General features: G+C 38.0%; 8 protein-coding genes and 1 long non-coding RNA gene across 16 annotated transcripts; 5 read left to right on the top strand and 4 right to left on the bottom strand.

Annotated features, from left to right (window-relative positions):
* Positions 1–995: 995 nt before the first annotated feature.
* LOC124207515 lies at positions 996–4,900 on the bottom strand. Of its 2 annotated transcripts, XM_046605018.1 has the most exons (9): positions 4,625–4,899; positions 4,313–4,540; positions 4,031–4,245; positions 3,669–3,962; positions 2,579–3,598; positions 2,296–2,507; positions 1,849–2,220; positions 1,695–1,787; positions 996–1,220 (listed from the first exon to the last, which is right to left on the bottom strand). In XM_046605018.1, the coding sequence occupies exons 2-9, from the start codon at positions 4,538–4,540 to the stop codon at positions 1,210–1,212; spliced, it is 2,445 nt and encodes an 814-aa protein (XP_046460974.1). In that variant the 5' UTR covers positions 4,625–4,899; the 3' UTR covers positions 996–1,209. The 2 variants fall into 2 exon arrangements, with proteins under 2 accessions (XP_046460974.1, XP_046460975.1); XM_046605019.1 differs by lacking the exon at positions 996–1,220 and having other exon boundaries at positions 1,236–1,787; positions 4,625–4,900.
* A 456-nt stretch (positions 4,901–5,356) lies between these two features.
* On the bottom strand, positions 5,357–10,245 carry LOC124207517 (SEC14-like protein 2). Of its 5 annotated transcripts, XM_046605024.1 has the most exons (19): positions 10,108–10,245; positions 9,770–10,043; positions 9,638–9,700; positions 9,439–9,569; positions 9,237–9,380; positions 8,992–9,161; positions 8,901–8,913; positions 8,231–8,346; positions 7,910–8,120; positions 7,271–7,340; positions 7,161–7,204; positions 7,034–7,086; positions 6,867–6,934; positions 6,601–6,810; positions 6,454–6,534; positions 6,170–6,378; positions 5,965–6,110; positions 5,742–5,890; positions 5,357–5,677 (listed from the first exon to the last, which is right to left on the bottom strand). In XM_046605024.1, the coding sequence occupies exons 9-19, from the start codon at positions 7,955–7,957 to the stop codon at positions 5,562–5,564; spliced, it is 1,194 nt and encodes a 397-aa protein (XP_046460980.1). In that variant the 5' UTR covers positions 7,958–8,120; positions 8,231–8,346; positions 8,901–8,913; positions 8,992–9,161; positions 9,237–9,380; positions 9,439–9,569; positions 9,638–9,700; positions 9,770–10,043; positions 10,108–10,245; the 3' UTR covers positions 5,357–5,561. The 5 variants fall into 5 exon arrangements, with proteins under 5 accessions (XP_046460980.1, XP_046460977.1, XP_046460979.1 ...); XM_046605021.1 differs by lacking the exon at positions 8,901–8,913 and having other exon boundaries at positions 9,237–9,360; XM_046605023.1 differs by lacking the exon at positions 10,108–10,245 and having other exon boundaries at positions 9,237–9,360; positions 9,770–10,001.
* On the top strand, positions 10,112–11,838 carry LOC124207518 (probable serine hydrolase). The gene is made up of 4 exons (XM_046605027.1): positions 10,112–10,517; positions 10,596–10,727; positions 10,799–11,241; positions 11,303–11,838. Exons 1-4 carry the CDS (start codon positions 10,112–10,114, stop codon positions 11,585–11,587), a joined length of 1,266 nt encoding a protein of 421 aa, XP_046460983.1. The 3' UTR covers positions 11,588–11,838.
* Positions 11,839–11,859: 21 nt separating this feature from the next.
* On the bottom strand, positions 11,860–13,840 carry LOC124207516 (28S ribosomal protein S5, mitochondrial-like). The gene is made up of 8 exons (XM_046605020.1): positions 13,580–13,840; positions 13,388–13,513; positions 13,099–13,326; positions 12,999–13,033; positions 12,740–12,935; positions 12,457–12,659; positions 12,224–12,364; positions 11,860–12,156 (listed from the first exon to the last, which is right to left on the bottom strand). Exons 1-8 carry the CDS (start codon positions 13,782–13,784, stop codon positions 11,935–11,937), a joined length of 1,356 nt encoding a protein of 451 aa, XP_046460976.1. The 5' UTR covers positions 13,785–13,840; the 3' UTR covers positions 11,860–11,934.
* Positions 13,841–14,037: 197 nt separating this feature from the next.
* On the top strand, positions 14,038–16,196 carry LOC124207512 (F-box-like/WD repeat-containing protein ebi). Of its 2 annotated transcripts, XM_046605015.1 has the most exons (9): positions 14,040–14,174; positions 14,249–14,478; positions 14,543–14,713; positions 14,783–15,052; positions 15,128–15,208; positions 15,270–15,403; positions 15,499–15,667; positions 15,754–15,894; positions 15,973–16,196. In XM_046605015.1, the coding sequence occupies exons 1-9, from the start codon at positions 14,099–14,101 to the stop codon at positions 16,009–16,011; spliced, it is 1,311 nt and encodes a 436-aa protein (XP_046460971.1). In that variant the 5' UTR covers positions 14,040–14,098; the 3' UTR covers positions 16,012–16,196. The 2 variants fall into 2 exon arrangements, with proteins under 2 accessions (XP_046460969.1, XP_046460971.1); XM_046605013.1 differs by having other exon boundaries at positions 14,038–14,174; positions 15,754–16,196.
* LOC124207514 lies at positions 14,443–16,474 on the bottom strand. 2 transcript variants are annotated; one of them, XR_006880019.1, is made up of 3 exons: positions 16,196–16,331; positions 16,032–16,117; positions 14,443–15,889 (listed from the first exon to the last, which is right to left on the bottom strand). It is a non-coding gene; the product is annotated as an uncharacterized LOC124207514 (long non-coding RNA). The 2 variants fall into 2 exon arrangements; XR_006880018.1 differs by having other exon boundaries at positions 14,443–16,117; positions 16,196–16,474.
* Positions 16,475–17,047: 573 nt separating this feature from the next.
* LOC124207513 (serine/threonine-protein kinase/endoribonuclease ire-1-like) lies at positions 17,048–19,336 on the top strand. The gene is made up of 6 exons (XM_046605016.1): positions 17,048–17,485; positions 17,541–17,766; positions 17,837–17,893; positions 17,964–18,297; positions 18,361–18,836; positions 18,900–19,336. The coding sequence occupies exons 4-6, from the start codon at positions 18,044–18,046 to the stop codon at positions 19,232–19,234; spliced, it is 1,065 nt and encodes a 354-aa protein (XP_046460972.1). The 5' UTR covers positions 17,048–17,485; positions 17,541–17,766; positions 17,837–17,893; positions 17,964–18,043; the 3' UTR covers positions 19,235–19,336.
* A 697-nt stretch (positions 19,337–20,033) lies between these two features.
* On the top strand, positions 20,034–22,276 carry LOC124207493 (cyclin-dependent kinase 1-like). Its single transcript, XM_046604993.1, has 7 exons — positions 20,034–20,354; positions 20,419–20,900; positions 20,972–21,162; positions 21,216–21,378; positions 21,574–21,626; positions 21,685–21,981; positions 22,047–22,276. The coding sequence occupies exons 1-7, from the start codon at positions 20,149–20,151 to the stop codon at positions 22,065–22,067; spliced, it is 1,413 nt and encodes a 470-aa protein (XP_046460949.1). The 5' UTR covers positions 20,034–20,148; the 3' UTR covers positions 22,068–22,276.
* A 342-nt stretch (positions 22,277–22,618) lies between these two features.
* Positions 22,619–25,067, top strand: LOC124207498 (F-box-like/WD repeat-containing protein TBL1XR1). Its single transcript, XM_046605001.1, has 8 exons — positions 22,619–22,859; positions 22,928–23,139; positions 23,244–23,408; positions 23,608–23,964; positions 24,075–24,193; positions 24,313–24,478; positions 24,597–24,710; positions 24,791–25,067. Exons 1-8 carry the CDS (start codon positions 22,829–22,831, stop codon positions 24,956–24,958), a joined length of 1,332 nt encoding a protein of 443 aa, XP_046460957.1. The 5' UTR covers positions 22,619–22,828; the 3' UTR covers positions 24,959–25,067.
* Positions 25,068–26,322: the final 1,255 nt, after the last annotated feature.

Below are 26,322 nucleotides of genomic sequence, written 5' to 3'. Positions count from 1 at the left end.
TTGGGGTCGATTAGGTGTGATTTAAACGAAATCCAAAATTTGGCCAAAATCGAGAATTTTCCTGAACTATAGTTCAGGAAAATTTTCAAAACCGGAAGTACGCGTACGTAAAAATAAAAACATGAGCTTTACCACAAATTTAACGAGGATCACGAATATGTGGTTTGTTTGTGCGTCGAATGAATAATGACTGAACTACGGACTGAAATGAGAAAACCGGAAGTAGAAAAAAAAAGCAAAAATCGATAATTTAACAAGTGAGCTTTGTTGGCGGAATAGTTATCGTCAGTTACCACTAAAAAATTTCCCCAAAATAACTGCCGATATATAAATAAAGTAACTAAAACTGACTGTTCTGACAGCTGAAAATTATCGAAAAGCAATCTAGCGTTAGAAAAAACAAACAACGTCTAAGTAACACTTCGTTTGCGCGCCAGACGGGCCTGATTTTGGAATTATTATACGACACAGAGTTTAACGCAAGTAGATTACTAGTAAATAATCTAAGAAAATAAGTCAATTGTCGAGTACCTGGGCATAATCCCGTGGTGAGTGACTACAGGTGTGTAACAGCGGACGGAAGCGATCACTGAAGTGATCCAGAAGGTCGCCAAGTCGTCAGCGAAGTAAAACCAATTGTGTTTAGAAGCAGTGAAGCTCAACTATCAAAGAAAGCAGAAAGGTAACAAAGAAATCGAAGAAACTAAAGTTACTCATATTTGAACACTTGCTTTTTTGACATTTACAAAAAGTGGTAATTGTCGACGATCGTCGACCTCAAAGGAGGGTAACATAATTTGTTCAAATTGGGCTCATAACACAAAAAGAGATATAACTTCTATCTCAGAAATATAACTGAGACTGGCTTGTCTTCTGTCACATGGGAAGAATTTCCCATGGGTTAGGGAAAGAAGGATCATGGATGTGATGGAATATTCATTCCAATAAATATAAATAGTACCCAGCTAGAATGACAAAACCAAAATGCGACAATGCTCTTTTTACGTCTTCTATTTAAATCTATAATAAATTTTAAATAATTTAAAACCTAGCTGTTTTTTTAAGTGGGACGATGAAGAGAGCAACCTTTTCTCTGATGAAAACGGTTCACGCATTGCGCTATTATTTCCCTGAACGGACGCTAGTCCAATTCCCGTAGTGCAGTGCGTACCGTGTGACCAATAGATTAATCCAGCTTTCATTGTTTGGCTAAAAGTTACCTAAGAAAGTTACAATGAAAAAATAGAGTTTTGTATTGATATTATTGACTGGTTTGAATCGTCCAGTTTCAGGCATTATTAGTCTTAATTTAGAATGATCAAGTCAGCACTCCCGAAATTTTAATCCAATGAATTAACAATTCTAAGTTGAAACAATGAATATGTAGTGCAAAACCATAACTCCGTAAATGCAAAATGACCATTGTTAATTGCTATACTAAACAAAAAGTAGAAAGAGAAAAAAAAATAATGTAAAATAAACAAAAAAAAACAAACAATAAAATATTTCTGGTTAATCGCTGTTCAAGTAGAAAACCACGTGGTTCGGTACTATCTGATTAATTCAACAAGAAAAACAGTTGCATATTGTAGGCAGCTATGTCGATGTAAACTGAAATTCGAGGGTATCTTATAGCTGATCAGCACAAAACTTGACAAGATCCTCAGAGTTAACAAATGAAAAAATAAGGATACCGTCTACGTCATCGACATACTGATAACTTTCCGAACTTTCACATTCAACGACGGGCTCCAAATTAACAGATCTGACTGCATTGATCAATGGTTCTGCAAAATAAAATAAACATATTATTTAACTAAATAACATATATCCAAAATACATGCATACTTCTAAGTTTGGTTGAGCTGGATCCCGCTTTTGCCATTCTTGCATGTCTCATATTCAAATCGTCATCGGTATCTCGGTATCTATGAGGCCGAGTTTTTTGTCGAGTAGATATGCGAAGAGGAATTTTAGTCATGCTTGAACAACGAGAAATAAATGGTGCAACAATAGAATCAGAACTAGGCGCTGTTGTGCATTCAAGAGAAACACATGGAGTAGAAACTTCCTTATCACTCTCTATGAAGGAAGGTAATGAGGAGGTTGATGAATTCAGTGGCTTGTTTTCAGAAAGTAGATCACGTTCGTAGGACAAGGTTTGAGTGTTACCGTTAAATTGTAATTCACACTTTCGACTGGTCAAGTTCTGAGGAATACCTATATAAAAAAAAATGTAATGTTCAGCGCGCCCCTATTAATGCTCAAAACTTAATCAAATTATTAATTTCCCACCACATTCGTCATTGGTTAATATAAGCCTTGTTGCTTCAACTTCCACTGCAGACAATGAAGTTTTTGAGGTTTGAAATTCACTATCTGCATATTCGTATTGTTTCAATTGGCATTCAATATCGGATTTAGGGACATTTTTCACATTCATCATAGGGCTACTACGACGATCACATCGATAACGACTTTTCAAACTGTCCTTTTGTGGAGAATTTCTGTGATTTAATGGACAAAGGATATTAGAATGTAGTTCAACAAGATAAGTTAGGAGACGAATCTGCAATACCTTGTGTCTAAATTGACATAAGGAGCTTGCATTGCGACTACGCCTTCTTTTCTTAGAATCTCGCTTGAATAAGACTTCAATGCGTTATCGCCAATGATGGACGAAGCAGTTTGGCATGTATGGAACGACGGATTGCAATAACAATCGTAATAATCAGTCATCAGATTTTCCTCTTTTATTGGATGAGAATCGTTGAGTTTGTCGTTTTGTTGTTGTTTTGTTGTATGAGATCCGTCCGCAGAAAAATGTGATGATATAGATGATGATGATGATGTAGAAGGAAAAGATGATCCTGGCTGAACCAGATCGGCATTTATTAATTGATCTTCCGGTATCTCTTCAATTGCGGTCAAATTGATAAATTCAATCTCAGTAGGAGGCACATCTTCAATTTCGTTTGTTGTTGTTGTTTCCGTTTCAATCTCAATAGGAGGCACATCTTCAACTTCGTTCGTTGTTGTTGCCGTTTCAATCGCAATAGAAGTCACATGGTTTTGGTTTGGTCGATCTGTCCGGTCTGTCACCATTGACGGAGCAAAGTCATCTTCAGTGAAGATATTTCGGTTGTAAGGGGCCACACCGGCTTTTTGGAATCCAGCCATAATGTTTCGTGGTGTGATAGCACTTGGCAGAGCCTCCTTTACAATTCCAGGAATGTGACGGAATGTCATTGTTTGGCCGGGATGATTCTTGAGCCAGGCCCCTATTGCTCCGTTGACATAATGTTTCAGTGGCCCATACACTGATAAATCCAATGGTTGAAGTCTATGAGAAGTTTGCGGGGGGAAGGAAAGCATTATAATGCCATTCGCCTTGGCGTAATTTAGCCCTTCCACAGACAAATGCGACCCATGGTTGTCCAGCAAAAGTAAAACCGGCTTTTCTAGAGATGGACGAGCATGTTTTACGAAGTGTTGTAAATACAACACAAAATCTTTTTCAGTCATCCATCCGGACTTGTTTGCTGAGCCGCAGGACCCTAATGAGGCATTCACCAGAAAATCATCCTTCATATGCACTCTGAGAAATAATAATGAATAAATTGTTAGCCTAGGCTTACTAAACAAAAACATTCTAGCCTACGCTTTACCTTGGAAACACGAAGAATGGCGGAACACTATTCCCAACAGCACTGACGGCCATGCATAGAGTTACTAATGTGCCTCGTTCCTGCGATGTAAGGGATCCAATCTGTTTTTTGCCTCGCCTGCCAACAATTCTATCTGGAACTTGAACAGTTGTGATTCCAGTTTCATCTACGTTCCAAATTTCCAGTGGAGTTAATTTGTATTTAGCCAATACAATGTCAAGGTTGTTAAAAAAGCAGTCAACATTGTACTGGTTGAAGCTGCTGGCTCGTGCTAGGGATGTGGCTTCTGGTTTCCTAGAATTTCAGAAATAAATTAAGTTTCTCATGAAATTGAAAACAACGAAGCATTGATAAAAGCAAACCTTATAGATAAAGATGGGTTCCTCTTGATGAAACTTCCAAACCAGTCTTTTCCAGCAGCAGAAGTAGATTCCCATGACTTGGGCATTTTACACTCAAGAAAAGTAGCGTAGCTGAAAGCTAATTTCCTTACTTCCATGGGACTTAGTCCAAAGTAGATATCGCTTGCCTTGGTGATGTAGGCTACAAGTTCTTTCTCTTGGTCTGCAGTGAAGATCTAGTTTTCAAAAAAATTTATCGTCAACTCACCATTTACCAAAAAACAACTGTTTAAACATTATTACCTTTCTTGAAGAATAGCCACATGTTAAGGGAAGTGAATCTTCGTCAACATCAACCTGTTTGTTGGCAGAGACCTTGAGGTATCGAAAAAGACTCCTTTCACTCAATTTAAACTCTCTAGCAGCATCAACAACTCCCCAATTGTGATTCCTAACCATATCTATGGCTTTCGAAACATTTTCACGTGAAACATTCTGAACACGAGCGGTTTTTCTAATATAATTTCTCATCTGAAAGAGAAAAATAACCCACGTTATGCTTTCTTAAGAATACGACAACTGACAACACGCCCCTTCAAATTTCTGCCAACTTACCCCACAGGCTGCTTTTCGTATTCATAAATCAATAACTAAAAAACTGTTTAAGTCAGACCTGTCACGTTTGTTTTAAAAGAAAGATGGACACTTATTCTAAGTCTGACAGTAGGTGTTCTGAAACTTTAGAGTTCTATCATGGCCTACTATAATTACGGCCCAACAGCTCGCTATCTCCGTGTTGCCGAATGGTTCCCAGCCCCTACCCCTTCCCATCCCCTACTTTTCATAGCCAGAGGGTCGTAAGATACATCAGAAAGTTCCACATTCCATGTCATCTTTCCGCGGTTTAAAATTTTTTTGATCGTCTTTCGTTTGGCAAGAACTTAGAAAAAAAGCAAATTCAGATTTTGTTTTGAAAAATGTGAAAAAACTCGCATTTTTTACAGAATCCTTAGAGCGCTTATTCGAGCGCTAGCTGCACTTACGATACAGACAAAAAAATTTCAAATAAGTTGAGAGCAACCGAACCAGACTCGCACGTTCACCGCTACGGCTATAGCTGGCTTCCGACTAACAGAAATGATCAAACCAAAAGCTTTTCATGTGAGAAATAACTTTGTGCAATCTAAAGAGATAGTTTCCTTGACCGTTGATTGCAAGGACTACCACACCCACCTAAGAAATAATAGCAGGCACATGAATATAGATGCGTGATAGTTATAGTAATTGAAACGTTAGATCACGAATGTCAACTCACGAGATTGAGAGGAGGAGAAACGATCAATATGCGACTCGTCATAAATCTTCACTTCTTTTTTCCAAGTTAAATGATAAAATTGCATGCAGATTACACATTAATTTTTTGTTTTACACAGCTGACATGAACAAATCATCATGACATATATCTTTCATCATCATCACCCACACCTAGTCTCTAAAAATTCTATTTAAAACCGCTCCAATTAAAAACCTAATTAAAAACCTTAACTGACTCTCACTGATTTAATTCCTCGAACGAAACCGGGGTAGAAGATGGTAGATCAACAACCATATGATGCCAAACTGTCTTGGAGCGGAGGACACTGTAGCTGTTATCGAATTCCAAGACATCTGCAACAAAAGTAATTTAAGAAAATTAAACGGTAAAACTAAATGACTAGAAGAATCAACTTACAGGTACAGGTCCGGGTACAAACAATTTGGCCTTCTTCCATCACTAAATGGCTCTGCATTCGCTCGTTCATGAGATCTACCCTCTTCCCATCGTCTTCCATGTAATAAACGCTAAATCCGATGTCACAGTCCTCCGTCATGAACTCCCATCTACACATTCCCCATGTTGGGTATAATTGGTTTAACCACCAAGCGAATTCGTTTCACCGTTTCAAATACTATACCTGAGAATGGAATTGACTTGAGTAATTTCATGTTCAAATTTGATTTTTTTCCTCTTTGGCACATCCAGAGAGATCATGTAGTCCTTAGGGGTGGGTTTGACTTTGGCAAGGTAATAAGACTGTGGCACTTCTTCCCCTATTTTCTTCTGACAAAATAGCATAAGTTATATTAAATTGATTTTAGAATTCGTTATAATTTGTGTACTTCTACGAAGCTATAATTTTGATTCCATTTGGGATCGCTTTCCTTCATTGTACCACCATAGCGCACCGGTAGTTGATTAGCATCCATTTCCTTAAGCAAAGCGGCACTCCATTCCTTTCTGTCAAATCCCAAGACGCTTATCTTTTCGAGCGTCACAGGATTAAGAAATGGTTTCACCATAGCAAACACTAAAGTGAACAGCTTGGGAGCTATACACAAATAATGTTGTTATGGAAGAAGATAAGTTGCTGAGCTATCCATGGGCCAAGGTAGTCTATATTTACCGTTGATGATAATAGTCTTTCGGAGATCCTCAGGGTAGTTAGCCTCAAGTAGTTTTACGGTTTCAAGTCCAATGTCTCGAACTTAAATAGAAAATAGAAAAGATTAAAATTTTGATTAAATTTCCAGGGTTTTAAAATAGAACTCACATGGTTTGTAAGACATTTGCTTCCCAGATAAGCCCTCCATATCTATGATAAACATGGAACCAATTATTGGTTTTTGAGCAAGTTTTGAATTGTTCACGATTTCCGTCATCCCCATTTCTGCTAAATAGCAAATGTAGCGCAAATAATCACGCTTGCTGACCGACTGTAAAATTCCTCTCCAATCAGCCTGTCCAAATGGCACGATGCATACTGTTAAGAGAATCAATTGAAATAAATGATGACGTGAAAAAAATATTCGTTTTTACTGGGACAGCCGAATTTATCCACCCCAGCTAGTTCTACAGGATAGTATTTCTTTAAGACCTCCGGCGGCCTAGAAAAGAAACAATGTTATGACGACATTATCTTTTCATTAGAGTAAAAATAACAAATGTCATCAATTTAAACAGGTTGTAGAAAAAAACATACTCACTCCCACTGGTCTAATATTCCGTCGATACGATTCGCTCGGCGCCATTCTATGGACTTTTAAAAATAGTAAAGAAATCTTTAAAATTCTCGAAACAATCACAGGTTGATCTTAACGTTAAGGAAATCACCTGCCGTAGCATTTTTTCGGCTTGATCAATATCAAAACTACGAGCTATTAAACAATACAAAATCAATTTATTAATGACCGTGCAAATAAGAAACAATTGCGATTATTTACCAACGAGCCATTTGAGGATGTAATTATCATCTGGATTGACAAGTTGGCAGTCTTTGATAGCCTCTTTAAACTGTTGAAAATAACACACTTTATCACAAAATGTAAACAATTATTTGGGTCAATCAATGCAATGCAAACAAAGGCTAACAAACAAGATTAATATGTCTATCAAGGATTGAACGGAGCGTGCATTGATCAGCACTTTATATTCAGCACCTTTACTCCCAACCTTGACACCTCCTTATACGAAAGAAAAAAGAAATTTGTACAAGGTACACCGCAAAGTTACTGAACTGCTTTTTTTTTTGGTGTAGTGTGTTTCCTTATTCGTAACTGTTTCAGCTGGAGGCAGACAGGTGTGCAACGGTCAATCTTCGTAACTCTAATACAATTATTCAATACCCCTCGAGGTTGAAAAATCTTTGGTGTAATCAAACCGTTTTTTTTTCTTCATTTGTTTTTCGCAAATAGAAAGTTTGATTTCGCAGAAGTGCGGAATAACATACTAAATCACAAAAATGTTATATAAGATTTTTAAATCCAGAACTATTCAGAAAATTGACCAAGCTAGAAAATTTCGTCAAGCGCACCTAGTTTGTTTTTGTACAGCAAAGAAATGTTAAAAGTATAGACACTGACCTGCTCAAAAGTTGCTCGTTGGGTTTCGTCCAATTGTGTGACAAACATCTTGGTGTTGATTTTGAAAATTGAAAGTCTGAAAACTCAAAAATTTCCGTGACGTGACGTCCGTAACGTTTCCCACCAAAATGTGCGCTTTGACCAAATGTCCTTGTCTTTTTCTGGGAGTCCTGCTAAATTCTACGAATTTTCCACTTAGCTGTCCGCATAACTACAGAAATAGATTGTGAAAGATTACTTAAACCTACAGTCCAGTTCCGCGTGGAAAAATAATCTTATCACAGCCCGTTACAGTGTTTGTTGTTAGTGAACCGCTCTTACCTGAGATTTACTCGTACTATACTGTACAGTCTGTACACGTAGAGGGTTGGAAGTTAAAAATACGATGCTTGAAATAAGTCCGAATCTTGTAAGGGCGATCACATACGGAATCTAAACTGTTCAAGAAAGCAAATAGATTGAAAAAGCTGGCGAAAAATTCACAATCATCACAGCAAGTCTGAAACCAATGGTCATTAATGGGATGCTTAAACGTTTGCAATGGACTTTCACCACGGAGAGCAAAGATATAAATGGACTGCTCAGCGTGGAAAAGGTGTCACCCCGCTTCACGAAAATTGCTGTTGGCTAGACATTTAATATATTCCTTTTTTTCCCGCCGAAGGCTACACCGTCCAAAAGGGGAGGAGTCAAAATTTAAAATATTTGGAGGGAAAATCTTATGTAATTCAAAGCGATGGAATAACAAGTCTAGCAGACCTACCTTGCTGAAAAAAGGCTCACTTTACAAAAGGGTATGGCTCAATTTTCATAACATTACATGATTATATGTGCTTATTTAGCCAGTCGATTGATATCAGGGACTGAATGCGAACCAATAGTGTGCGCACGAATGCTTACATAACAACACGTTACGCTATCTGGCCTAGTTGTAATCATTTCTCCACTGCTCAACTTACAAATTTGGGTTGAACAACATGACATCATTCACCTGTTTATCATTCCTAGTGACAAAATTCGCTTTTTTGTTTCAAGAAAAAACTTAACTGTAAAAAATTGAAAGACAAAAATCAATAACTAACCGGTTTCCTGATTCGGAGTGACAGGATAAAAATCACGACTTCTTCAATCTTATTCCCGGTCAAATTCAAATTCCTCCTGCGCTGACCGATGAGTTTGAAGAAGTCACATTGATTTTGCACCAATGTTTTTGAACGAAGATAGCTGAAACTGTTATCAAATTTTAGAAAATCTAAATCGAGTTAAGAAAAATTATTTTAAACATACGCTAATTCAGCGCAAGTTTACTAATTTTAGTTTAACTTACTTGGACAGATACGAGTTAAAACAACATCGCCTTTTTCCATCATCAAATAGCTCTGTATCCGCTAGCTTCCCATGAGATTTCTCCATTATTCACTACACAATCTTCAGCAGTCAGGAAATGTCACCTATTTTGGTTCAAGATCAGCTACATTGAATTATTCAATCAGATAACTTTGTTGCCAAGCTCTTTGATTTTTTCTTACCTAAGAATTGAAGGGACTTCATTGATTTGTAACTCAAATTTCGGTTCATTCTTGTTCCTAAGCAATGTCAGCGGGTTTAGTGGCCGGCTTCACCACTTCAAGATAATAAGACTGTGGTACTTCACCTCAATCTATAGAAATGTTTTCTTTATTAGCTCAGCAAGAAATTGAGAAAACAACATTGTTTGGTGTTACGCACTTTGCTGGAACATTTGGAGTCGCCATACTCGTCGGTAATTGTCCCACCGTTAAGCTGGTCAGCCTGTTAATTAGAATCTTGACAGCTGTGAATCTACATGAATTTTGTGATTGAATAAACAATAGTACTCACACGGGAAACTTTCTCTTGTTATAGCTGCATGTCAGTCTAGACCTCTGTAAAACACGCCCATGTAAAACCTTCCGCCTTCAACTGCTGGTCGAGCAACTGTTCCGCAGTAGGATTGCGTACTTATATAAGCATGGTCTTCTGTTCATTTCCAGCCGGAGATTTTTTTGAATGATTCGCGTGAAAGGTATTTCAATTTTGATCGTAAGATGGCGCTTGCATGGAAACATTATGTAGACATTTTTCTGACATAAGACCCACTCACCTACATTTGCACCTAGTCATGAAGTGATAGGATTAATTGCGAAATTTCTCATTCTTCGTAACAGGATTTTTTATACCTCAATGGCGGCTGTATCATGTGGAGTAGGTGGAGTGAAGAGATTATTGATCGGGATAACTTTATTGCCGAGCAGGCTCAGTAGACGGCAAGTCTCCGGTGTGTACCGCAACGTCCGGGATTCTCGAAACATTTGGCAAGCTACGATCAATACGACAAGGAGATACCAGCCGGTATCATTGGCGAGTACTTTCTCGAAGCCGGCAGTCGCACCCATCTTCGTTCCCATCCGGTCGTCATCCTCCTCCTCATTTTGCAAGCTCAAGATGGTAAATTCAGTAGAAACCGCTTCAGTTGGAGCAGAATCTAATGGTTGTGACAATGGGCACAGTGCTGGCCAAGAAGTTTTAGTTGACACTGCAGCATCATTCAAAGAAATCCAGATTCCTTTGTCTTGGGGACATTTAGCAGGTATGATTGTACAGGGTGTGTTCTTTTTTCGTTGGCAATGAATGAATTATTCATACTGTGTCAATACCTTATTTCCAGCTAAAGTATGGGGAAAGCCAAATGATCATCCGATTCTTGCTCTACATGGTTGGCAAGATAATGCTGGTACCTTTGACAAGCTGATTCCTTTACTTCCGACTGACTTGTACGTGGTGTGTCTGGATTTCTGTGGTAAGTTTAAAATGCACATTCCTTACACCAAATGCGAGGATTAATTAACAGCAGGTCTTGTCTTTCTGTAGGTCATGGTTTGTCCAGTCACTATCCTAAAGGTATGATGTACCATTATTGGGATCACATTGCTCATATTCGCTTGGTGGCCGAATATTTCGGTTGGTCTCGCTTTTCCATCCTGGGTCACAGCCTGGGTGGAATTGTTGGTTCCATGTTCACAGCCATTAGTCCACACATGGTTGAAAAGCTTGTGATGATTGATATTGTCAAACCTATCTCAACTCCTGCACGGTTCCAGCCAGATAAATCTGCCAAGGCCATAGAAAGTTACATTCAGGTGCTAAAAAAACTGGAACAAAGTCCACCCTCTTACACGTACGAAGCAGCTCGTGAGAGACTTGTTCAGGCCAATAATGGATCGATTGATTCGGTAGCAGCCGAAGTCTTGATGCGCCGAGGTACTAAACAGCATGAAGATGGTAGTTACTATTATTCTCGTGATCTCCGCCACGTAAGAATCTACCTTATCAAGTTCACTTATGAATAAGTATTAATTATCTAATTTTGTCTAGGTAATTCCCACTGTGGCCTCTTACACTGCTGAACAACATGCCGAGTACGCCAAAAGAGTCCATTGCCCGTTGCTACTCATCACGGCTAAAGGTGGACTAATCTATGAAGATAAGTCGGTCATCGAAGATTTTATCAAGATATACAGGGATGTCAGCAAAGGAGGATTCCAGCACGCACACGTTGAAGGAACTCATCACGTCCATCTCGTCAATCCAGAGAATATCGCACCTGCAGTCTCAAAATTTTTCTGCGGTGATGCCGAGAAAGTCGAGTCATCCACCTAACAGAATTGGCGATAGCAAATCGATAAACTGTACCGATTAATTTTTACGTTAGGAAACAATTTTTGAATTTGAATGATTTACCGGGCTGTAATATGTTTCAAAAGTCTGTCTAGTTCATTCCTTTCTCGAAAGCACTTGCATCAATATGCAACGATCTTTCTAAAGGTCGCATTTAAGCGCAATTATTGTAAACATTATTATTCTTTCAAGTTATACAATTAACCCAGTTAAAAATACAAATTTCGTTGGAACTCGAAAAATAATTTTCTCAGTGATGGAAAATTTTCAAATTGTACTATTCACTCTATAGACTTGGTAAACAAATGTTGTTTGACTTTTAAACTCAATTAGCTTTCTTCCCTTTTCTTGACGAATTTGATTTGTCGACATTCTGGATATCTGTCAGCTAAGAAGCTGCGAACTTCGCCGTGATCTACAAGCAGGTTCACTCTAACTTGCTCGTGATTACGAAATCGTTCCGTCTTCGCGAGATGATTTTTCCAGGTCGGGTCTGATTCATTGACCTGATATTTCTTTTTCTTGGTAGCAACTTTGCCATCATTGAGATACTTTTATGGGAAAAAATAAGCATTAATGTCAGAAAAAATGTGAATCAATTTAGAAACGGAAACTAACCAAATTCAAATCCATGTCATTAATGGATTTAACTGTCTTGACTTCGGATGGTTTAGCCATAATTTGAGGAAAATAGTCGCGTTCTTTGCGGAATTCAACAACGTGCAGTTTGGTTTCTTCGGCAATCTTTTCAAAGGATTTCTGAAAACCACAAATTGGGTGAATAAATGAAAACATTCAGAAAATCGATACAGTAGAGGAAAATATTCCAAGCATAATTCGTGTGCAATTACTTGTTGGAGCAAGCCAACCATGAAGGCCTTGGCAACGTGCTGGACATTCTTTGTTGATCCTTCGACTTTAGCGTAGATATCCTTGATACCAACAGCTTTGCAAATTTCCCTGATGACTCGGTGACACACCAATCCATAACCTTCAGGTTTCTTTTGCACGAAGATCCTTGTCTTGCCAAACGCAGTGAAGAAGTCATGCATCACTAAGAGAATAAAAAAAAACGTCGTTTACTTGTGATTAATTACATGTTGGGAGGACAACAAACAAACAAAAAATGCATACCCGTGTGTTCGTTGTAGCGCTCCACGTACATGAGTTTCTGGGCAGCACGATTTTTTGCCTTCCTCAGGGCAGTCATACCCATTTGCGCTTTGCCAATAGCGAAACCAGCAAGACCATTACCGTTTCCGGTGACGACGAACGCGCTTGTTCGACGAGTACGACCCAAGTTTCCTTTCATATTACAAACTATTTTGAACTAAAATAAAAGAGATTGTTTGATTATGTCTCCATCATGAAAACTAAAGAATTTAAAGCTTACTTCTAACACAATTGTGTCAAATCCCTCAAAATCATCTAGAAAGAAAAATTTGTGTTGTTACTTAACACTTCTAGACAAAGAATATATAAAAAGGGGTTACCTTCCCCAACAGGATCAGGACGTCCAACACTTCGACCAGGCAACTTTGGTCCAGACCAGCCTCTATCAAGAGGGCTTAATCTCAGTAACCTAAATGCTCCCATTTCATCACGTAGCTTCAGCAATTTGGCTTCCCTCTCTGGATCATCAGGTAATTTTTGTTGTTGGATAAGTTCTTTACCCTGAATGATTGGGCTGTTCAATCCAGGCCACAGCATGTTTGTTTTACCTTTGAATAAAATTTGATTATATCATGTATGTATATGTGATTGATTTATTAAGAGCATTACCAACACCAATAACTTGGCCTCTATTCAGATTTTTGGCAGTCTTTTTGCCAACTGCTCTGCCTCTTCCACGTTTTTTGCCAGCATTACTGACACTCGTGACTCCTTTCCATAGCTTATCAGCTGGAACTGTATAAAGCAAAATGCATTTTCAAGAAAGAATTGACAAATATCATAGCAAAATAAATTACTGACGTTTGGTAAAAAAACTTGTATGCCGCACAGGCGAAACGACAGGATTGAACATTGTGGAGGAAACTAATGGTGTAGTCATTTTCACTGTAGATAGGTGGTTGATGGATTGCATTGTGACTGCTATAGGTCTTAAACTCATTTTCAAATATGCAAAATTTGGGGATAATTGAACAAGACATTTTGCGGCATTCCAAAGTCCTGCCATGGTGTATTTTTCATACACACTTTTTTAACTGATTTGTCGTGATGTCGTCTGCTGGAAGAAACCCACAATTCCGTGAAGTACTCATTTTTCTTTGCAGATGGCGTTGGATTTTGCCGGAGCGGGACTTTTTTTTCGGGACGGTACAAAACGGTACAACACAAACATCCATGTATCGGTCAAGATGATTTCAAACTGACATATCAGTACAATAATGCTGTACACTGATTAAAATTTTGGGATTATGGGCTCAAACCAGATATGCCTTAAACAAGGAAAATGTTTCACATTCCTTATTTGAAGAGAGAGGCAGAGAAATGGACGAGGCTCAGAAATCTACTTCTCCGTCGACTACAACAACCGAACATTTTTTTAACGACGATCTAGTTAAAGGTAGATAAGTGAAATGGCTCCAATATTGCGCTAATAATAATTGTTTTTATTTTGGCACATTTTTCATTTTACAGATTTGTTCAAAGAGGTTGAACATTCACAGCTCGAAGAAAGAGGGTGGCGAAATTTAAGATGCGCTAGTTTTCATCCTAGCGATCCCGTTTTGGCCTGTGGGCTGATGGATGGTGACGACGGACGAGTGGTGCTGCTGAAGGGGCTCAATCATTCTGTTCCATTTTCAAATTGGGAAATCGAACGGCAACTTGAATGTGAGAAAGAATCAATGTATTCTCTCGGGTGGAACGTAAGTACGTCAATGGCATTACAAAAATCAATCCTGTATTTATTACACTTTTGGTTACGTAAAGTTAGACGGAACCCAATTAGCCGCTAGCTGCTGGTTAGGCAAAATCTTTGTTTGGCGCTATCCCAGTGGTGAACTTTTGTTTGAGAAGAAACATCCGTCGACTCACCCGAAACTGTATTGGAATCGATTCAATCGGGACATATTGGCTACTTTGTACGACAACGGAACGAAGGTTTAATCAAAAGAAAAATTAGGATTAATTTTTCAAAATTCTGCTAATTATAACAACAATTAAATTTAGGTTGTTGGTAACGGCAAAGAATTGCTGATTTGGAATACTGCACTAAAAAATCCCAATACCCACAATATAGCATCAGAATTTGATTTCTGTTGTATTGATTGGATGTCGTATAATCGATTCGCTTGTGGCTATGATAATGGGACGATTGAAATGCGTCACATAAACGAGGAATCGATGAAGAACAATCAACAAGGAATAACGTCAATAATTTTTGGGAAGAAGCAATCGATAGTAAGATCAACTAAAGTTCTCAAAACCTTCATTCACAATGTGAGTAAATCAAAGTAGAATATTTAACCGACAACTATTAAGTAATTGCATCACATTTCAACTTACCGCATTAAGTTTATCGGCGAAGTACGGTGCGTGGCTTGGAATGAGATATTGAAAATTTTAGCTTCGTGTTCATGGGACGGATGGATCCAGGTAACGTTTGCAATACATGTCTTAACTTACTTCTACTAATTAGATTCAAATACTAATGCAGATTTGGTCGAAAGAAAGTGACAGCCCTATTTATAGTTTGGAGGTGAAATGTGATGCTTTCAGTTTGGTTTGGAGTCCTAGAGGAATCAGAATGGACGATAGAATAGAAGCTCCAGAAATACCTTTTATCGCATGGTTATTATAGAATTCCTCTTCTTTCTAAAAATGACTTAATTGTGTGCTAGTCAATTTACGTATTTTAATGATTACCTCGTTTGTATCAATTAAAGCGGATTAAGAAACGGATCGATCGTTCTCTGGTCTCCGTTGGAAAGTGAAATGGAACCCAGGTATCTCGAAAAGCATACTAGTCAAGTCCAGCAAGTTTTGTTTTCACCGGACGGAATGTTCCTCGCATCTGACGCCTATTTGGAGAAAGCGATTGTCTGGTCCACAAAGGTAGCACCAATTACTTAATCATAAAACAACACACTATGAATATTATCCCTTATTTGAAATCGCAACGGAATTTTTCGGTTAATAAGAATTGGGAGAACCTGACTGGCAGTACCTTCTCCAATCCAGCAGGGGATTTTCCATATCAACTGTCGTGGGATGCAAGCAGTCGTAAGTTGGCGAGTCAAGATCTTCCAGATGTGGGCGATGATTTATTCCGACATTCTAGGGTAACAACGAAATTATTTACTAATCATTTTAAGAAACGAATGACAGGCGTAATTAATCCATCCACTGTTCCACTCCAGTTACGGCTGATTTCCTACGTTACCGAAAAAGGAACCTAACATGTGTTTCGAATATGTACCTGTACCATCAATAACTCCAAATGCAATCGTGAGTATTGCGCAAGTAGTTACAAGGCATCTATGGCTTAACATGGTTAATTTGTGCCTGTAATACATTTTAGAAGGAAGCTAAACACTACAGAAATGATTTATTATTTAAAAACTGCAACATGATTAAGTTTACCTTATTTAGTAAGTTAACTAGATCAGATAAATAGATTTACTCTGCAGTAAGTATTGGAGTCTTTTGTATTACAAAGGCTGGAGGTTTGGCCTGTTGTTGCATAAATTTGTATACTACAATGATGCATCAAATATTTCAGGACTACAAAACAAACCTAAATGAGAATCTGGTTACACCTTCTCTCATATAGTTTGACGATGTTGTACAAATGTACAACATTGTTCCTGACTGCATCCCAAATGAAATACCAGTGACTGTACATCAAGAATTCTCTTGGAAATTAAATACCTGTGAAATGGAATAATAGAGATGTTTAATAAACAGTGGCAAGATTATAACATAACAACATACCTTTATCGTTAGCCATGATTCACACTAAATGTTAAACCCTAGTTTCCTCATACATGATAAGTGATCCTGAATTAAGTTAGTACAATTTTCCTCGCCGTTTTCGATGATACTTTAGAAAAACAAAGTGAGATATTAAGGTAAATTGACTGAATTAGTACCTAAAGCAGAAAACGTAGCCGGCATACGTACCACTGGTCTCTAGCTCTCTTAGTTTCAGGACAAGCACAACATGGTTTCAATTTCTTCTGACCTTCAGATTCAACTGCTGCTTGTTTAATATTCTCATCTTTGGGCAAATTTTGTTGGTCAGACATTTTTTTCGTTTATCAGTTATAAATCTTTTCTTGCAGCACTAAAACGTGCAATATCTGACAAGCAATACGAGCAGAACAGAAGGCACAAAAAGTCGTCTGCTACGTTATGATGTAATTCGACTCGCTAGCCTCTAGCGGTACGTTACAAAACTCCATTCAAAGGATTCTTTTTCTTAACAAAATAGTTCTCCATCACCTTCATGCCCGAACCGTAGTTCCTTTAATCAAGTTCCTCCGCAATCTAGACGTCGACTAGATCGAACGCGCCCGTCGTGAGATTCCGTCATTCGTTCCGTGGGATTCAGAAGATAATTCTCTCAGACTTCTCTACATTGAGGCAATAGGGGCTTGATTATTTTAGTTTTAACGCCGTCTTCCATTAGTATGGCGTAGGTGATTTAAAGTGTTCGGAACAGGCGGATTGAATCGTGGTTACGTCCGACATGAATAAAAAAATGTTACTAAAGAAGCGGAAATGCGGATAGGCCTACGTTAAGGTAGTATCTGGGGACTCCCCTTTTTTCGTTTAACTGTTTACTTAATGATAATGCAGAAGTTCAGAACAATTCTCCAAATTAACGGACCTTATTGGTAGCAAGCGATTTAAGGTTGCGTTAACAAAACGGTAAGTTTCCCGACCATAAAATACTGAGTTTCTATTAAATTATTTTATTATTAAGAAATGCATTTGGCCATCAAGAATGAACCAAAAAGATAATTAGTATACCCCACTATTAGTTGGCCTTGACAGATCAACAGAACATGGGAATCGGAGAAAAAGTGGACTTTACGCCGTACAAACAGACGCAAATGTCGCGACACTGTTAAATTATACTAACTTATGATGCAATCCGAACAATTTTCCAATCCTTACGACAACGCTGCCAGCATTTTTAGAATATGCAGGTTGGTTCAAAACGCTAATAAAAATTATAAAGTAAAATTTATTTAATATTCCCTTTTATTTACTTTTTAGGCATTACAGAATTTTATACTTTTCGAATTGCTAAATACTAAATACATATGCTACCAAGTACCAATCAAATCTTGATTTGTTATTCAATCTGAATTCCTAGCCTAAACATTTTTTAATCTCCTTTTAGCTGACACATGTGTTGCTTAAACTCAGACTGCCAACACATCAAACCCTATCAGAACCCAGTGAAGTTACAAGAAGACAAACATGAAGAAGTCTAAAAAAGTTTTTCCGTCTTTGGTACGCGCTTCACATAAATTTCAATTTTATAGAAAAAAAGTGCTCGGCGAAGGGAATTCAGTTGTTTATCGCGGTAGTTACGAAGGCAAAGAAGTTGCCGTCAAGAGGATTGTGTTGATCCCGAACATTACTGGAGATGGAGACAATTGCGAAGCCCAAATGAAATTGAAACATGAAAACGTTGTAACAATTCTAGCAGTTGAAGAGGATGATGATTTCAGGTCAATTCGCTCATTCATTTCTTATCATTTTTCTCTTTGTCAATTTCGTTGATCGTGTTATAGGTACGTCGTACTGGAATTGTGCTGCGCAACACTTTTTCAAGTCATTCAAAAAACCTGGGATGAAAAGAAACCACCGCTGCCGCCCGATGGAGAAGTGATGTACCAAATGGCTGATGGCCTCGACTACATTCATTCGCAAAAATTGACCCACCGCGAAATCAAACCTGAAAATATTCTGATATCAAGGAATGGAAAAATTAAATTATCCGATTTCGGGTTGAGCAAACAAACCGAAGGTAAGTGTTACGTAACTGGATTGAAAGGGACTCTGCCATGGATGGCACCGGAACTGTTCCAAGCTAATCACGAAAAAGTTGAAATTGAAATCGCACAAAAGTGTGACGTTTTCTCGTGTGGATGCGTCTTTTTTGTTTTTCTCACGCGGGAAAACGGCGGGATACACCCGTTTGGCGACATAGTCGACCATCTCCAGATTTACGCCAACATTCAAGAGGGTAACGCAATTAACCTTCACAGTAAGTTCAACCAGAAATTCATGTTGAAAACACCATTTTAACATAATGAATTTGATTTTCCAGAAGCGAATGATAATCATCCCCTAGAGGGTAAACTCATTCAAAAAATGATTCAAGGGGATCCAGTCAAAAGAATTACGTCAGCGGATGTAAAAAACGAGATAAAATATCTTCTTTCGAAACGCAACAGCACAATAAATCCTTTAACACCTCAGATAAGTCTTTGTAATCAAGGTGAACCTGCTTCCTCTCCCCAAACGTTTACTGTTAATTATGGAAAGCACGGCGCAGAATCACATGTAAAAACATTTCCAAATCATGATGATGATGAAGTTGCAAGTTACGACATTGATTGCGCGAGTACGTCTTTTCCCGTAAATTCACGGGGTTCTCCCTAACGACCAACAGTCAGTAAAACAGCAAAGCATTTTTCCAATTGTGAAACAAAGACGCTATTTTTTTTACCATGCCAGAATATTAAACTATAATATGACCCCAGATTATCGTCCGTGGTTTAATTCTTCATCTAAAACTCACACTTTAACTAAGGGTACTGTAATTATCTGTAAACGGGGAGAATATAAGGGAGAAATCGATATGACTTCCACAGTGACATAGGAATTAGAAAAGAAAACTTTTTATTAATTTGCGCATTTCTTCTGTTCAATAAGGTACGATGAGAAAATAGCAGTACGATGGCGATAAAAATAATCACGGTTAATCGAATAAATATAACGCTAAAATAAACCCGTACCAATTATTGCAGTGTTTGAAAATGAGTAATATCAATTAAATATGCATTATGCAACTACACTACTCAGTATAGTACCTCACTAGTATGCGCGCCACTAGTGAGAACGAAGTGTTACCAGTATAAATAATAGTTGACTTGATAGCCTTTTCTTATAAGGTATAGGCGTTAGTGTAACATACCAATTTTTTAGACACCTATCAACATATTTCAATTAACACATTATTTTATTATTATTATTAATAAAAAATAACGATTGGTTCTACAATTTTCCAGTTAAGAAATTCGTCTTATAACAATCGGAAATCGGTAAAACCAACTAATCGAGTTAGCAAAAGTCCTGAATAAGCAAAAATTCATCGCCATCTTGTTTCAGAGCAGCTATAAGAGCGATACAGCTTTGGCCGGCAACTATTACAATCTTGTCTGCTGCATTGGTAACATAATCAATTTATTTCAAGTATATTTAATTAAATGGAGACTTAAATCTCCTGCTCACGCATCAAACTGTTTTTTTACAGTTGCGTCAATTTGTTTGATTACATTTTCAGTGAGCCATAAATGGCGACATTTGAGATTGATAAAGGTAATATCCTTGGTGAAGGGCAATCATGTGTTTTTCGCGGAACTTATTGGAATAAAACAGTCGCCATTAAGAGGATGGTAAAAACACCATCGTTAACCGACGACGAATTCGAGTTTCAAAAGATACTTAAACACAAGAACGTTCTATCAATTCTGGCAGTTTTAGACGATTTAGATTTCAGGTACATTTCAGCTTTAATAACTCTTTTCACTTTCAGTTTAATTTAGTGATTCGTCTCGATAAAGGTACATACTACTTGAATTGTGCTCGGGATCTCTTTATCAAGTCATTAAAAAAACCTTCAAGGGAACACCGCTATTACCGTCCGATAGAGAAGTCTTGTACCAAATTGCCGATGGTCTCGACTATGTTCATTCGAAAAACTTGGTCCACTGTGACATCAAACCTCAAAACATTTTGATATCCATGACGGGCGAGATTAAGTTGGCTGATTTTGGATCGAGCAGGAAAACCACAAACGGCACGTTCATTCCAAGTGGACCGATTGGAGGGACCTTACAATGGATGGCACCAGAAGTTTGCCCAAAAGACAGCAAGATGAACAAAGTGTCAGCAATGGCTGATTTGTTTTCTTTTGGTTGCGTCTGTTTTGTTTTTCTTACCCGAGAAAAAGGCGGGATACACCCCTTTGGCGATTGGAATACCCCTTATTTGAGTGCTCAAGTCCAATGCAACATTCGCGAAGGCAGACAAGTCAACACAGAAAGTAAGTTCATTTTATAGCAATGATATGATCTGTTACAGTTCTTATTACGGAAATAATTTTATTTATTTCAGAGTTGAAACATCACCCCTACGCTAATTTTATTCGCCCAATGATTGAAAATAACCCGGACAACAGAGGGACTCTCACAGAATTTATGACAAATCTTACAGTTCCAACCGCGTCGTCTAGCATTCCATCCGACATGAACATAAGCACGTTTCATCAAGTAGAGCAGGAGAAAACACTCGTCGATCTTTTACTGGTTTTTAAACAAAAATACGAAATAGATACGTACGTCATTTATTATTAATTTAGGCTCAAGAACAACCGAACCACGCTTCTGGATCTCACGAGACGATGTTAAATAATGAAGAAACCACCAACCCAAAAGTTCCTATTAACTGTGAAGTAGAATTAACAAGCCTTCAATCCCCCAGAGGTTTCAACGGTCTCTCTCTTAACGATAAAATAGAAGGAGGTAAAGCATCAAAAGTACAAGCTAAAAATAACTTTTCCTTAATGTACAATGTGTCTAATCTTATTATGCTACTTTGGGCATCATTAATACGCACATTGTAGATCTTTATCCGTTTAAGATTAAAGTCAAGAAGATCAAGATCTTGCCAACTTATTTCACTTGTAGTAATTTGGGCTTATTTAAAAACTAATCTAGATGCTGGTGAAGCCGACAGCGATGGCAGTGTCAAGGTTGACACCTCAATCAAAGTATTTTTTTAACGTTAACTTTCGAGAAAAATAAAGACTATAATTGTTTCTGTTTTAGTCAATTGGAGAAGAGCCTCTACAAGTGGTTGGAAACTTTTTCGATCAGGAAGATTTCGAGCAAGAAGCGAAACCAAGTCCTAGTGTTCTATCCGGCTGCAACTCATCACTGTCAGCCAACGGTTTGGTCAAACGTGAACTGAAGCCAAAGGTTGTAACTAATAAGGGCGATTACGAAGAACAAGAAGAGGATGTCCGCAAAATATCGCTCAATGTTTCAGATGAACAAGAAACTCGGGATCCTCCGAATCTCAGCACCATCAAACTTAATGATACTGCCAAGTTTGAGACGATCAAGGTACTCATTCAATTTCTCTAATTTTCGAGAGCAATTAAGACTTACCATTCGTTTTTGTTTTCTAGAACTGCCGTCCTCTTCCCTAATGGGCAAATATAGCATTTCCCCCCCCCCCAAAGTATCAAATAGTCAAGTCTTAGTATTCGCGTAGCCATCAATTCGAGTGTGGACCAACATTTGAACGGTCTAGTCATTATTCATCAATATCTTTCTTTAAGGCATTGAAGAACAAACTAACAAACAATATTCACACCATCGACTTCAAAGACTGTAATAAACACCGATGTATCCCTAATTTATATCTGTTACGTCGAATAAACTTTAATCGCATAACCTAAATAACGTTTTTAAAAAGACTGAAGAATTAAGACTAACTTTTGGTACTGAGTGGGCGAGGCAAAGGGTGGGCGAGTGAAATGATGAGGGGTATGTGGTGGAAAGAAGTTTGGATGAGAGAATTTTTTGACGGTCGAAATGCAGCTGCGTAACATTAAAAAGTATGTCTCAACTTGTTGGCAAGTTGAGCAACCAAGAAGAGGTGGGGGTACATTTTACACCCCGGAGACCAGATCCACCCCCTTTTACCCCCCCCCCCCTTTCTAAACGCTTTTGTTTTCTGTTTCATCTTCACTTCTTCAGTTGAAACAATCAAGGCAACAAGAAAGGTTGTCGCTCTTGTGCTCTCAAGTATTGTTGATGCTCTATCGCGCCATCGGTGAATTATTTTAAGATTCGAAATACTAAAGATATTCCCTCATCTAACGACTCCATTCGAGACTACGACTTTACCAGTTTCGTTTCTTGACAACGTGCTTTTAAATTTCTGTTCGTCACCAAGGAGAGAGAAATGGCAGAGACTGTGAATTCACCAAAGTGCGGTAAGACGAATTTAGAATAACTTGCCTACAACAATCTTTTCTGATTTAATCAATGTCCAATGTCTCAGGTTTGTTCAAAGATGTTAAGTTCACAATTACAAACAAACTGGATGTGAGAAGTGCCGGTTTCCATCCAGTCGAACCTGTTCTGGCGTGCGGCTTAGTTCGAGGAGGATTGGTTTTCATTCGCGGAACTGATCACTCCACACCGTTTGAGATTTGGGAGATGGAACCCAAACAATACCGATATGGAAGGACAATTTTATCCGTTCAATGGAACGTAAGTTTGTGATTCAAATAATTCTGTCCTTTCGACGTAACAATGTTTAATCTTTGGCTAAATCTGGAGTTTTAATTTTTTTTTTAAACATTGTTTCGTTAAAGGCTGATGGAACTAAAGTGGCTGCTGGCTCCGATGATGGGACTGTCATCGTTTGGTCTTATCCAGGGGACAAAAAACAAGAATTTCACAGAAAAGGACTATCAAATTTCCCATTAATTGTTTGGAATCCATTCAACCGAGATGTGTTGGCTAGTTATAACAACGCAGTAAGTAAAAGACACATTTGGTGACATAAATGTGCTCACTTAAGTAGTTGGTACTTGGTAGCATAGTAAAGCAAATAGAAGGGAAAAATCTTAATAGGTAGACTAACTTTTCTCGAACAAAATGTAGTGTACATGGAAAATATTCTTATTAATTTGTTATTCACCAGAATTATTTCAAGTTTCTCAATTTTATCTTTAGGTGGACACTACACATGTGATGATTGCCAATTCAGCTACTGAAAAACCCCTCACCCATACCATCAAATCCACTTTGTACTGTCAGACCGTGGGCTGGATGTCACACAATCAACTCGCCTGTGGTTACGACGATGGGACGTTTGAAGTTCATAAAATAAATTCACGTAACAGGCAATTGAAAAGCAAAATGGTCCAAAAAAACCTGCACGACCTGGGTGATAATGGTAAAGCTGGACATGTCTGTGTCTCTTATTCGATTCCCTACCTTGAAAGCAAAATACGATCATCAGTACACAGTATCGCTATGAACAAAGAATTAAATCTTTTGGCTTCAGGTGGAACAGACAAACGAGTCAAGGTAAAACAAAATGTGTTTTCTTTATTGGATTTAGCAGCCAATAGAGACAATTATTATTGACGAAGTTTCGAATTGGAAAATTATCGATTTCTTTTATTTTTCAATTACAGATTTGGTTTTTGGGCAGTAACGATCCCACTCGCGCGTTGAACCTCGATTCGACTTGTAAAAGTTTGGTATGGAGTTCTGACATCAAGGACGAAAAGACAAGAAAAACCTTTATCGCATGGTCAGATTGCTTTGATTATTTGTATTCATTTCTTCTATTAGAACTAAAACGTCTTACAGACTTTTAATTAATATTCTAACAATCTTTTTCTCCCTCTCTTTTCATCGGGTTGTATCCAGCGGATTAGAAAATGGAAGCATTGTGATTTGGTATCCATTTGAACGTGAAAATCAGACACGGGAACTTTCAGGACATGATCAGATCCATCAATTATTACTTTCACCTGACGGGCGCTACCTTGCATCAACTGATTATTTCAAGAAAGTGACTATCTGGTCAACAAAGGTAAAGATTTTCGAATGCATTTTCAAGCTTAATAACGAAATCGATCAAACGCGAAACATGCACTAGCCGTTCAAAAATTTTGCGCCATTTTTGACAGAATTTTTCATACGATTTTCAGAGTTGGAAGAGCATATACATTATACCCTCATCCGAGTTCATGTATCCATACATGATGACGTGGGATGCGGCCAGTTCCAAGTTAGGAATTTCAGAGCGGAAAGGCCTGAGACAGGTAAAAGAAATAAACCAATTTCCAACAAACTTATTTTCTACATAAAATGTTTTCCAATTCTGTTCAAATGATTCAAACAGTTCAAAGTGATTGAATACGTCGATGCTGAAAAATGCTGTGCCGGTTGCAAGAAAACTTCTCAAAATCTGAAGCTATGCGCCCGCTGCAACTCAATCTTGTACTGTAGCAAGGAATGCCAATGTTCACACTGGCCCCAACACAAACTTGTTTGCAATAAACATGAATAAGTTTGGCCGAATTTCACAAGGAGAAGATTGGATCCGATCAAGAAAATTTCAGTGTGGACTTGGTAAATGTCATAAGTGGGTTGTAATACATTCAAACTTAGAAACTCCAGGACCATCTCCCCCGCCTATTTAAACATGATTTTGCGTAGTTAGGTTGGTATGAGATATTACGTTTCCTCCTAACAAGTAGTAAAACGCCGGTTAGACGTGACGCCTTTAGTTGAATTTATATTTGGCAGTATTTCTTATAACCAAATTTACTGAACGATGAAAGAAAAAGAAAACCGTAACGACATAACACAATTTGAGTTTAACTGCTGAGAGTAACTCAAGAGGGAATTTTAATTAGCGACTAAAGACCTTGGGTGTTATGATGCAGTAAGGAGAATAAGTTCGAAGTACACAATGGTGTTCTGTCAAATCCAAATAGAATTCATGAAAGGAACGATTGCATGATTAATGAAGTAAAATGTGCTCATAACAATAAATATCTTTAAAAGTGTATCCTGGAATAACAAAAATGTTGGAGTTCAAATTTTGAAAACGAGCCCGCCTTTTTTCAACAATACTTTCGCGAAGATTGGTATTAGAATGACAGATAAGAAGATGCTACGTATGCTACGAGGTTGGATGCTACGTCTGATTTCAACCTGCTGAGAGTAACTTGAGAGAGGGAAGTGCATGACTGTAAAATATGGAACTGAACCGTAAAATCGACCGAACCGTTGGCAGCCTTGTCAGTATAACAATGCAATCGCATTCGTCATAAAATCTAGAATCCGATCTGCCATCGTGCTCAAGGAGACGCAGGGCCTGATCAAGTGACGGAAACTCAGCAACAATCAAGAATTTGGCAATTCCCAAACAAGTTATGGCCGAATTTCAACAAACAGCACTCCGGTCTCAAACAAGAGCAAGAGAACCAGACTGATCAACAAACGAGGATTAGCGCCCAGTGCGCTACAACCAGTGTCATATTCGTTATTCAATTCAAATCAAATTAAAAATCAGAAAAGAGTCTGGAATAGCGGACGTCAATTCAGAGCATGTGGTAATCGAACAAGGAATCCAAAAATACGGGAAAAAAATTCAAAAGAGCAAACTTCGATCAAACGGACGAGTGAAAGAGAGAGAAAAACGGACCTACCCTATCTCTATTTCTACCTTCATTGCTAATCACACAACAATAAATTTTGTGATTCAAAATGGACGAAAACATATTTGGAGAAGCGGAAAGATTCTTCAATGGTTCTCTCTAAAAAAAAACTCAACTGATTTCATCTTGCCAACAAATTGCAAAAAAAAGCAGTAATATTGTGAACGAATAAAAGAAAGAACTCCTCAAAAAGAAGTTTATCGGGAAA

Source organism: Daphnia pulex, chromosome 11 (assembly GCF_021134715.1).
Source record: "Daphnia pulex isolate KAP4 chromosome 11, ASM2113471v1".
Lineage (NCBI taxonomy): Eukaryota > Metazoa > Arthropoda > Branchiopoda > Diplostraca > Daphniidae > Daphnia > Daphnia pulex.
This window is presented reverse-complemented; position numbering and strand designations above follow the sequence as displayed.